General features: G+C 40.0%; 1 protein-coding gene across 1 annotated transcript in view; it reads left to right on the top strand.

Moving 5' to 3' along the window:
- Positions 1-6,948, top strand: part of sorl1 (sortilin-related receptor, L(DLR class) A repeats containing) — a 47,619-nt gene extending 40,671 nt beyond the window's left edge. The window contains exons 42-48 of the mRNA XM_024276862.2: positions 970-1,089; positions 1,639-1,803; positions 1,881-2,055; positions 2,580-2,686; positions 2,907-3,096; positions 3,489-3,701; positions 4,140-6,948. Of these exons, the coding sequence (XP_024132630.1) occupies positions 970-1,089; positions 1,639-1,803; positions 1,881-2,055; positions 2,580-2,686; positions 2,907-3,096; positions 3,489-3,701; positions 4,140-4,210 (1,041 nt within the window). The 3' untranslated portion in view covers positions 4,211-6,948. The remainder of the gene's footprint in view (positions 1-969; positions 1,090-1,638; positions 1,804-1,880; positions 2,056-2,579; positions 2,687-2,906; positions 3,097-3,488; positions 3,702-4,139) is intronic.
- Positions 6,949-11,266: the final 4,318 nt, after the last annotated feature.

Here is an 11,266-nt window from a genome sequence, read left to right as displayed (position 1 = left end):
CCAATTATATTGCCCAAGAAGTAATTGAGTTAGTAGCTCAGTTACTGTTTTTTAAAAATAAGTAGTTACTCAGCAAAGTTACTCTAGTTACTAAATTTAGAAAAAAATCGGCAACAAATTTTATTTTTTTCCTTAGCTGCCTGCAAACACACTGGAAATTCTTATGGTCTAAGTTATTCTCGTAACTGTTTTATTTTATTGTGCGGCCTTACATGGATTACAGATTACATAGACGGGATTTTGGCGCGAACCCGCTCATGTAATCTGTTTCCATTAGCATCTTGTTGGGTCATTAACCATTTCTTTGGGCTTCCAGCAGTAGGTTTATCTCCTGAGCTTCACGGTTCTGTGAGGAGAATTAGTGAACGTCGCGCTCTCTAAATCAGAAGATACTTGAATGGAAGAAGAATTGCCAAAAATAACCTGAACTGTCAAACCGGCATCACCCTAATTACAGAAGTCTTTCATCTGGTAACTTTTTTTTTAAAGAGATGATTTTAAAATTGATATCTTTGTAGAAAACGATACATAAAAAGAGGGTTAAAAGGAACTGAGGCATTGTTGAAGTATTCTTTATTGTTTAAGACCAGCTGTGCTGGTGCACAGACATCACATTTTAGGTTTTATTATCAGATTAATTCTGCGTAACTGGAGCTCTGTGACTGTATGTTTAGAGAGTTAGCTCAAATATTAACTTGGGTCTTAATAAGGTAAAGCCCCCTCTGGTAAAAATCTACCAACTGCTGTTCGTTTGGTAATCATCAACTCACTGTTTTACTTTCTTTAGAGCAAAATATCCCAAACAAAACATTTCATTTGTGTGGAGATTTATAAAAATAAAAGCACATCAGATGATCAAAGTGTCCCATCAGTGACCAGTCTGTTCAACAGTTAGTCAGGAAGTCTTTACAGAATCAGAGAACAGCTTGATGAAAATCTCCTGGTCATGAACCTGTTGTATGTCTGCAGCTGTACGGCGTGTTCTACGCCACATCCTTCCTGGATCTGTACCGCAGCCCCCGACGCCTGCACTCCGCTTCCCTCAACCTGACGGTGACTGTGGACAGGGATGAGCAGTATCTTTTCCTGGTGAGAACTTTCTGCAAATGCATCTTCCTTATTATGGCGGAAGGTTGTAATTAAAATTTCCATCCCTTCTTGTTGAATCAAAAACTTTGAAGCTGCTGTTACTAACAAACCTCAATGTAACTCATTCATTCATGTTTGACATTGACGTTCTTCTTGCAGAAACTTTAGGAAAATGTTAAGCCCAACCCAGAAAACTTGAAACTGTTTTTAAATTGGAAAACATTTTTAAATGTAAAGGAAGAAAAACGGTTTACTTCTGGCTCCAACCAAAGTCGCCATCTTTTTGTGATACGGACGTCACCATGTTGGAGCCAGACGTTGATTGGTCCTAGTTGGTCTGAGTCATCATTTCCAAGGCAACCACTCGCACCAAGAGTTTGTTGGAAGTTCACCACTTGAAAGCAGATTTCACAAAATCTGAAAGTAGCCGCTCCACTTCAGTTTGCCATGATGTTTGTAATCAGGGCATCATCTGTTCAGATCAACCTTCTTAGACTCTGTGGTTTCAGTTCAGGTGTTTCAGACTCACCTGCTGCTCTCCGTCTGTAGGTTCGGGCAGTCTCCCCGTTCCTCGGCCCGCCCTCTGACTATGCCGTGGTGAAGATGATTCCAGATGAAAGACTGCCGCCCAGAAACCTCCACCGAGTGCGGGTCGACCAGACCCAGGCCACTCTGAAGTGGCAGCCACCGTACGACACCCCGAGCAAACCTCTGGTACGACTGCCAGGAGAAAAAACACCAGTCAGAGGCTGATGTTAGTGATCAAACATTAGTAATATTTCTTTTCTCAGACATATGTAATCCATGTGAGGGACGTGATTCAGAATGTTGAGAGGGACTATAAGTTCACCAGTCAGAGCAACACGGTGGAGTACCTGCTGAAGGACCTGGAGCCTGGAGGAAGATACAGCATCTCTGTCCGTCTGCTCAACATGAGCAAAGAGGCCAGCTTCACTCTAAGCACCAGTGAGTTCAAAGTCAAAGGTCGGAAGATGAAAACAAATGCAAATGAGTAAAGGGATAAAATGGGAAGATCTTCTGTTTTATTTATTTATTTATTTAGTTAACTTTCAACATTTGTCCTGTTTTTTTTAAATTTTTTTTTAAGTTATTTATTTTTTTAATCAACGTGATAAAAATACTAGATATAAATACAACACCTGTTCCTTCACATTGTGGTCATCTGGGTTAGTGGTACCAGTACATGGTACCATATTTGCTGTTTTTGTTGCACTGGTAATGTTACTGGCTGTAAGCTAATGGGAGAGCATGTGAACAGAGAGCTCTCGGGTATGAGTGACAGGGGGGGAGGAGTTGCTCTGCTATTTCTAGTGAACTACTGCCACTCTGCAGAAACTATGTCCTAGAAAAAGAAACAGGTTTTTGATTTATACTAAAAAAATATGGCATAATCATGATTTAAAGATAGTTGGAAGTGGGTCTTCAAGCAAATTTTTCATAAAATCTGATCTATTTTCTTTGTTCTGCAGCTCCTCTTCCTGCGCCAGAAGCCTTGAAGATTTTGATAGAGAACGACCACGTGTTCCTGCTCTGGAAGAGCCTGGCGGTCCGGGAGAAGGGCTTCAATGAGAGCAGGGTGAGGCTGGAAGCTCCTTTTCATGACAGTTCATCCATCCAAAACTTAGCAAAGCAGAGGCTCAATCTCAACAGTGTGAAAAAACTGGTGCAAATACATCTTTTTTACTGTAATAAATGATTGAAATGTGTACAAGTTCTTTGAGTTAATCTGAAGGGGACTCTGTTGTGTTTCAGCCTTTCTTCCACAGCTACTCTAAATGTTCTTGTGTTGTTTTCAGGGATATGAGGTTCACGCATTCGACAGCACCACCAACCAGACCTCATACCTGGGAAACACCACCGAAACCTTCTTCCGCATCACCAACCTGCTGCCGGGCCACAGCTACACCTTCTCAGTGCAGGCTCGCTGCTTGCTGGGCGGACAGCTGTGCGGGGATCCTGCTGTGGTGCTCTACAACACGCTGGCAGGTGCTAAGACGCTCTTTTTCCCACAGTGCACTGCTCAGGTTACTGCTTTTAAATGAGCTGGTCAAACTCAGTTCTTAGGATGGACATGGGGGACTCGGCTTTGGCCCAGGATGTGTTGATGAAGTGATCAGCAGGTGGACTTCAGAATCAACGTGAAGCAGAAGCTGATTGTTCTTCTTCTGATATTCATCATTTTTTTATTTTTATTTTAATAGCGACAATAATACAAATGTCCTCTAATTTCCTATTTTTTATTTTTACTAATAAACGTTACAGAACTCGATCCATCACCATTCTTCTATCTTTGATTGAACGTCATTCTGGTTTCACCAACCCTTCTAACTCCTCCCACAGAAAGACCTGTTTGATGACGGCGTGCTCTCTCCCCCCAGGAACCAGCGACGCCTCTCGGACTGAGGTCCACTCCCAGGACATGGCGGCGGTGGTGGTGCCGGTCCTCTTCGTCCTGCTCCTGGGCGTGTGTGGAGGTTTGGTGGCGCTCTACCTTCGCCACCGCAGACTGCAGAACAACTTCACGGCTTTCGCCAACTCCCACTATAACTCCCGCCTGGGCTCCGCCATATTCTCCTCTGGGGATGAACTAGGTACCAAAGGCTTTCCTGAGGAACGGGCCTGACCTCTGACCTTTTCTCCTAACTCCTGTTGACGGCTGCTAAGCTTTTGGACTTATTTGACAAAATCAGACAGAGATCCATATTTTAATATAAACTTGGATTTATTTTTACACATAATAATACTTATTTTAGTGTTTATTGTTAGAGCTCCAACTAATTAAGCTTTCACATAAAAATTGCAACCAGAAGATGTATTTTTTTAAATTTTGAATAATAGTAGTGGTAAGGAGAATCCAATAGTTTTCCAAAATAAAAGTCCTTCAGAATTAGATTATAAATAAAACAATGTAGGAATACTGGTGTAAATGGTTGAAAGTCCAAGAATGTTAAAGGTTCTAACTGATGTTTCCAAGTTTAGTTTTAGCTGAGATCTTTTCCAAAATCTCCTAATTTTCTCTCTGTTTTTAGGTGATGACGATGATGAAGACGCGCCCATGATCAGTGGTTTCTCCGATGACGTCCCCATGGTCATTGCATAGCAAAGCCCCCGCCTGGTCCCAGCCCACCGAATGGAACCCCCCCACATGATTAAACCCATCAACTTCTCCAATTCACAGGAAAGTGGAAGAAAGTGAAACCAGATCATTTTCAACTATACATTGCACTTTTTTGGATGCGCAATAACTTATTTTTTATAATGTGAAATATGTAGATAGTTGGAAAAGAGGACTTTGGTGTAAACTGTGAAGGTTTTGAGTTTGTCCAGCATGTCTGTTAGGAAAGACCCAACATTGTAATGCAAACTCATTACTGTTGCATTGGTTCACTGCTTGAAGCCAAAAGAAGCATCCAAAGTAAAAAAACAAAAACAAAAACACACACACAACACAAAGCCCCCACAAATACAACTGCTCTACAATCCCGATAGAACTCGTGGAGGCCGCTCCGCCCCCGTTCCCGTCGGGATCAAACGTTGGTGTGCGGCCGTTGACCGCGTTGTTCGTGGATCGTGTTTATCTGACTTTGTCTTTTTTGAAGTTCGGACACGCTTTGTTCTTTTTGCAACCAAACGTGATTGACCTGGAAGTGTCGCCACAGTGTCTTTGTAAAAACACTCTTCTGTTCCACCACCAGCACAGTCGTACTCGTGTGTTTAAGCGGAACCTGACGGGGTAAAGTTCCCATCTTTGAGGGGGACGCTCCCTCAGAGCATCGCCAAGATCATGTAAAGTGTTTGTAAATATTAGCTTTTAATATATCCTCTCCTTGCAATGCTGCACCACATCATTCTGTATAAATATATATATATAGATATAGATATATATTTCATCATGAATTTTTGGTTGTTTTGACTGCAGATCGTCCCCCCTCCCCCCACATGTTGCCATAAATGTAGTTGTAGAGGAAGTGCGTTTGGCGGTTCTCAGGGAAACGTGTCAGAGCGGACACCGGCGCCTCCGTGGCTGAGGTGGCGCCGTCAATCTACTGTTGGATGGTACTGAAACCTTGGAGGAAGGGCGGGGCTCAGAGGTTTGAGGCGTCAGACTCAGGCTAACCATCAGGTCCAGGTGAGAAATAAAGGATCACCCCTCTCATGGTATCTGCTCATCGTTGCTTTGGTCTGTGGTCGGTCGACCTTTGGAGAAGGGAGACTTTCAGAAAGATCTGTTTGAGTTGCGGTTCTGTTACTCACAGCTTTTATTTTGAAGCTTTGATGGATTAACACAAACGTCGGGAGAACCCTCACTTTATACAGCTGAATGTTGTTTACTGTTGGACTCTGTCTTCATTCATTCGACTTTTCTCCATTAGTTTGAAGTCGGTCTGTTACTCCATTTTAAAAATAATTGATCTGTCACTTTATTTTGAAAGTTGAAATGTCCTGAGGGGAAACCATTGACTGTATCAGAGAACTGGAGTGTGATGCCACCCATAGAAAATGGTTTTTACTTTCAGATAAACTCCATGCAGTCGCCATCTTTCCGCACAGATAACGTTGGTAAGGAGTGATCCGAGTCATTGTTTCTATGGCGACCACTCTGGCCAATCCGAAGTGAGCCCACACCCCTACCACTTGAAAGGGGGCTACACCAAATCTATCAAATGTTTTGAAAGTTGGAGGTTTGGGGTAGGGCATCAGGCTCCACCCACTTTTTATGAGGCATCTAATTGGTCAGTTTATAACTTGCAATAAAGAACAAATATTATGAAAAAAAGTAGAATTATCAAAAACATGTTTAGAAAAAAGATATCAGAACTCAAATGGTTATTCTGACAAATAAAATGACTTAATAATAGCCGTTTATTCCTCTATAGAAGTCTATGGCTTCAGTTCAGTTCTTATATATTTCTGACAGTCCTGAACCTTCAATCATTTGCAGAATCGCGAGTGTTGAAACAGAAAACATGAAGGACGTTTTCAGGGCTTTACTCTAGAATCACAGAGCTGATGTTTGGGTCGTACTGGAGGTTTGCTGGAACGCTGTCAGCATGGCGGCGGTACAGCAGACCTCGCTGATGCCCTGTTCTCAGCCGACTCGGATTGGTCGGAAAAGCAACTCGATGAATGTATTAAGCATCCGTACGTTAGGACGTACCATCATCCTCTCTGAGGATTAATTTGAGCTTTCCAAATGTGAATTTGTGGATCACTGGTGAAGCACAGTCTTCAGTTTGTTGTGTTTTTAAAGCAGTTTTAATGATTTGGACGTCTGACGTCTGTAACAGTTTTAGTCACATTTTCCTGTTAGTCTTTGTACACATTCTCAGTGAATCTTAAGGCTGTGTCTGTAGTCACTTTAAGGTTTCCTTAAGAACTGGTCTTAAGGAGGAACGTTCTTTTGTTTCTTGGCCTTAAATCTTCTGATGCTGTTCTAAACTGTTCTGCTTTTGTGTTTTTCTCGTTCCACCACTAAATGCCTTATTAGAAAACAATGGATTTCTATGTAATGTACTGTTTGTATGATAGGACATGCTCATGCATGCAGGTATTTTCTGCTGAGGAGGAGGAAGGGATCATTCTGTGCTCCTGTTCTCAGTCAGACTTCACATCTGTACAAAGCAGCGTCGTCGTGGCCGTTTGCTCCTCACCTGTCTCAGTGTGGACTAAAAAAAAGAAAAAAGAAAAAGGCTTTGAATCAATCGGGCACACAGATGAATCCATTTTTGACCATGTTGTCGTCGTCGTTGTTGTTTTGCCTGCTTGTAAAGCTCATTGCAAGAAAACTAAAGAGATGCTGTAAAATCATTTACTGGAATAAAGTTGCTGAAAATGAAACTGCTTGTTTTATTTTCATTTCATGGAAAATCGCTCAAATGAAATGATCTTAATGTGCAGAGATTAGAACTGATCGATCATGCCAAATTATGCATCAAAGCGGCTTTATTTTGTCCACTTTGCATTTATTTGGTCCAAATTCCTAATTAAATCTGTAGAGTTAAAGTAGTTCTAACTCCACAGCCACCAGCCTAAAGTGATCTGGAGATCTCACAGCAGCAAATTCAGCTTCATGAATGCAGTTCTGCTTACTGAATATTGTTTGTCTCCGTCTGACGCTTTCAGGTGCATAATTTCTTTGTGTAAGTTGGAATGGACGTCATTTTTTGCAGAAAACTTACAAAATAAATTGTCAAAATGTGTAAACATAAAAATTGTTTTGGGAGTTTTAGCTAGTTTAAAAATGTTACTAGAATTTTTTGTTGTTGTGACTGCAGATTCTATTTAGAGCAGGAAAGTGTAAAAATAAATCCACAGAAGATTTTCAAAGTAAAGAAGACAGAAGGAAGACATACTGCTTTAAAATGTGTCCTGTTTTAGGTGTAAAGAAAAAAAAGCTCTTTGAAATGTTTAAGTTTTGAGTTTGAATCCAGATTTTGGTAATGTGATAGAAACACTTGAAATAGGATTCTACTTAAAGAAGATGAGAGGAAAAGATTTGAATAGGCTCATGCCTCTTGAAATCTCTAAAAATGTATTCATTGAGTTGATCATAAGTGACAGTGTCTTTTATTTTGAAAGGAACTTCTGTCAAAACTTTAAAAAAGTGTATTTCCTTTTAATGTTTTATTCATGCAACAGTTAATTTTTGTTTATCCTAGTAGTAACAATAGCATAGATACAAATCAGTGTCCTATTTTTTAAGGGTGAAGGAAGACTTTGTGGCTCCTACCGGGTTGTAGTCAATGACAAATCAACCCGAACGGCTCTTTCAGAGTTGAGACTCCCGCTCTGATGTACATGTGGATCATCCTGATCCTCCTTCTGTTCAACAGGGGGCAGTATTTGTCAGGGCAGGAGCTTCAGCCCCAACTTCCACAAACTGAACACTTCCTGTGTTATCTGGGTTTTATAGAACCTCTGGGGCTCTTGATGTTTCTTAATCTTCTGACTAGCAGAGAAAAAAAAAAAGTTTTCCAGTCAAACTTTTTTTTTAAATCCACCTCAAGCTATAATTCCCAGAGCCCACCCCTTCAGGTTTTATCGAAAAGCTCCAAATGTTTTCTGTAGAAACCAGAGTGAATTCAGTAGGATGCAGTAGTTGAGGGATTTTCAGGTGTGCAGAAACAGGTGGTTGTTCTTTATGTCTCCTGTGTTATGAACATGTTTATGAGAGCGATGATGGAAAATATGAGGCTTCAGCATGAAAACAGAACAATACACTGATTTTAGACAAAGAACATTGATAATATACAAGTAAAACGTTTTGTAAATTTAGATTAAATTAATTTTGAAATTATCATAATTTTATGTTTTAAAATAGTAATATTTTACACCAAAATTAAATATTTAATCCATAATAATAATGCATTAGAAATATTTTTTCAACAGGAAGCTGTATCTAATCTGTGGGATACATTTTTCCTTCTTTTTCAATTGTTTTACTGCAAACTATTTGATCTCTGCAAACATTTTAAACCTTTTTTTATACTTTACAAATATTTGATAAGGTTTTAAATCTTTACATCTTTCCAAGCTTTTCTTGTTTCCTCTGCCCACCCTTTTAAGTTGAGAAAGAGACTTATCTAAGTTCACTTTCTATAATGTAAACTGTACTCAATTTTTTGTCAGATTGTAACAAAAATGTTGTTTTGAATTTAACATATACTTATAATATTTAGTCTTTTTTTGGTTAGGAAATGAAATTATGTTTTTCTTTTTATGTTATTTCAGCTTGAAATAGATCTTATCTGAAATCAGCAGTGGATATATTTTCTCATGAAGAGTTAGGATCTAGAAATAAAGAAATTATTAATAAATGAGTCAAAATCATTTTCCTCCATATAATTTTACAATAAAGAAAATTGATTTAAAGGGCTCAATTTTTTTAATCATTTTTAAATACAATGTTTTACTTTACTATAAAAATGTGCAGCTTTTGAACAAAAACAGGCCAGAGAGTAATTTTTTCCTTCTTGAAATGCTTACATGTATCAAGTGTTAACTCAGAAGTGTAATTGTTGAGCATAAAACACACCAACAGAAAGATAAGCAGAACTCCCAACACTTTTATGTCTACAGTGTTACTCCAAGAAAACGAAGATGCTGACATACAGCCATTAGAAACGGACCTGCAGACCTAAAATAAAAGTTGTGGGTATTGTTCTATATCACAGCACAGGCTGCTTTAAAACAACATTTTTCTGCATCTTCTGAACATAAACAAGCAGTAAAAGGTGAACTTCCTCTCTGAGCTGATGCTTTCCTTAACATTTCGTGATGATCAGCATATACTGTATATCAGTTTCTTCTGCTGCTGCATTCGATGCTCAGCGGCGCCTTGTTGCGTTTATAATATGTGTTACCGTGACAACGCGTCGGACCACGTATCAAATAGTCCACTTTTTGTGAAAAAGTGATCTAAACTGGAAAGAAAACAGGATAAAAATACAAAAAACAGATTGAATATTTATTCTTCTGTAAATAATCATGGTATAAGTGAGATGATACCTGACTAAGTGTTTTAAATCATGCTGTGGACGGCTAATTAGACTGCTGCTCCGCGAGGTCGATTCATTCGCGTTAATGAAAATTAACGTATTAATCCTGTATACATTATCGCGTGGGTTAACGCGTCAATGTTCACAGCTCTCGTTTTTTTCATTAATCTGATCTCATCGATTAAACTGTTTGGACTTTTAGGCTGTATAGAGATACCTAACAAAATACAATATATGTAATAATATAATATTTATTAAACCAAGCTGTGCTGAATAAAAAGGAGGATTTGTTCCTGTCTGGGTTTGTTTACTCCTTCTCCCATCTCAGAAAGCAGGGATGCTCCCGGCTTAAAGACCCGTCCTGACTGCAGATCTGGACTCCAACCAGGAAGAAAAAGAGGAAACATCCTTTCTGTGCCTCTTCTGAAGACTGTGTGCAGAGACTTCCTGAAAAAAGCCCCCCACGATGCCGTCAAAGACATGAGAAGATGAAGCCACCAATGAGGAAGCTTCTCTTTTTGTCAGTGGAGGACAGCAGCTGAGGATGGAGATGTAAAGGCCTCCTCCCATCCCCAGCTGGAGGAGTGTTGCCGTTTGGTGTATTTCTCTCAGATTGGAGCATCTCCATGGCTAAAATGAGACATGAATAGCTTGTAACGTTCACACATCTGTGCAGATTTTCTGGTTTCCGTTTGCAGAAGGGGAGATGACAGCCATCCTTGTGCGTTTCTCCGTTTTCTCCTCTCCTTTGTCCCGGGACCGAGGCTCATGGCGGGCATAAAGGACTCATTTGTCCTCAGCCTTGTGCCTCGTTTCTCCTCGCCATTGTTCTGAAAGCCCACTGTTAATATCCGTTGAAAATCTGCTTACTTTCAGATTCCATCAATACGGGCGGAGGGGACAAAGAGGCGACTCTGTGCCCTGACGGGGGCCTGGAAAAAGGATGCAAACAGAGGTTGTCAGTGTGTTTGTGGACTCGGGAGGCTCCTGACAAAGGCGGCAGTGTGAAGCAGCGCGCTGATTGATCGGTCTGATGCGAGACGGTGTGAGATGGCCGCTGCAGACAGAATTAAACAAACAAAGGATGAGTGGAAGTGGCATGATTTAGATGATGGGAATTAGGAAGTATGAATGAGAGCGTTTGTTGTGGGTTAATGCGTCCTTCCTGTTTGACAATTTATTTCACCGCTGTGTCATGATTAAGGTTGAAAGGTAAAAGCTGATTACAAAAGAGATCTTCTTTAGTTAATGGACACCAAATTTCAATATGTGGATCATTTTTTTCGCAAGATTTATTTCATGAGTAGAGCTCATATGGATCCAAGAAAAAGTTTCAGTGGAAACAGTTTGTTTGGAAGGTTTTAGATCAACCAGTAGATCATTTATTCATAAATATCACCAACAATAAGTTTTTTCTATTTTTTCTGTCACTTTAGGCTGTCTTTTCTTCATATGGACAGAAATTATGGAGTCAAATTTCCTACTAGCTTTCAGAAACCAAAACAGTTTTTTGCTCCTCGCCACTGTGGTTATGTCTGAATTCCTTCCCTACTCACTACATTACATAGTACGTTCGTCATTTTGTAGTGCTGTCTGAATCTACAAGTGCACTAGAAATTTCTTGTTGGACCACAATGCATTGCGGTCCAACAATTTTA

This window comes from Oryzias melastigma, linkage group LG13, assembly GCF_002922805.2.
Source record: "Oryzias melastigma strain HK-1 linkage group LG13, ASM292280v2, whole genome shotgun sequence".
Lineage (NCBI taxonomy): Eukaryota > Metazoa > Chordata > Actinopteri > Beloniformes > Adrianichthyidae > Oryzias > Oryzias melastigma.
Note: the sequence above shows the minus strand (reverse complement) of the source record. Positions and strands in the feature narration are given on the sequence as shown.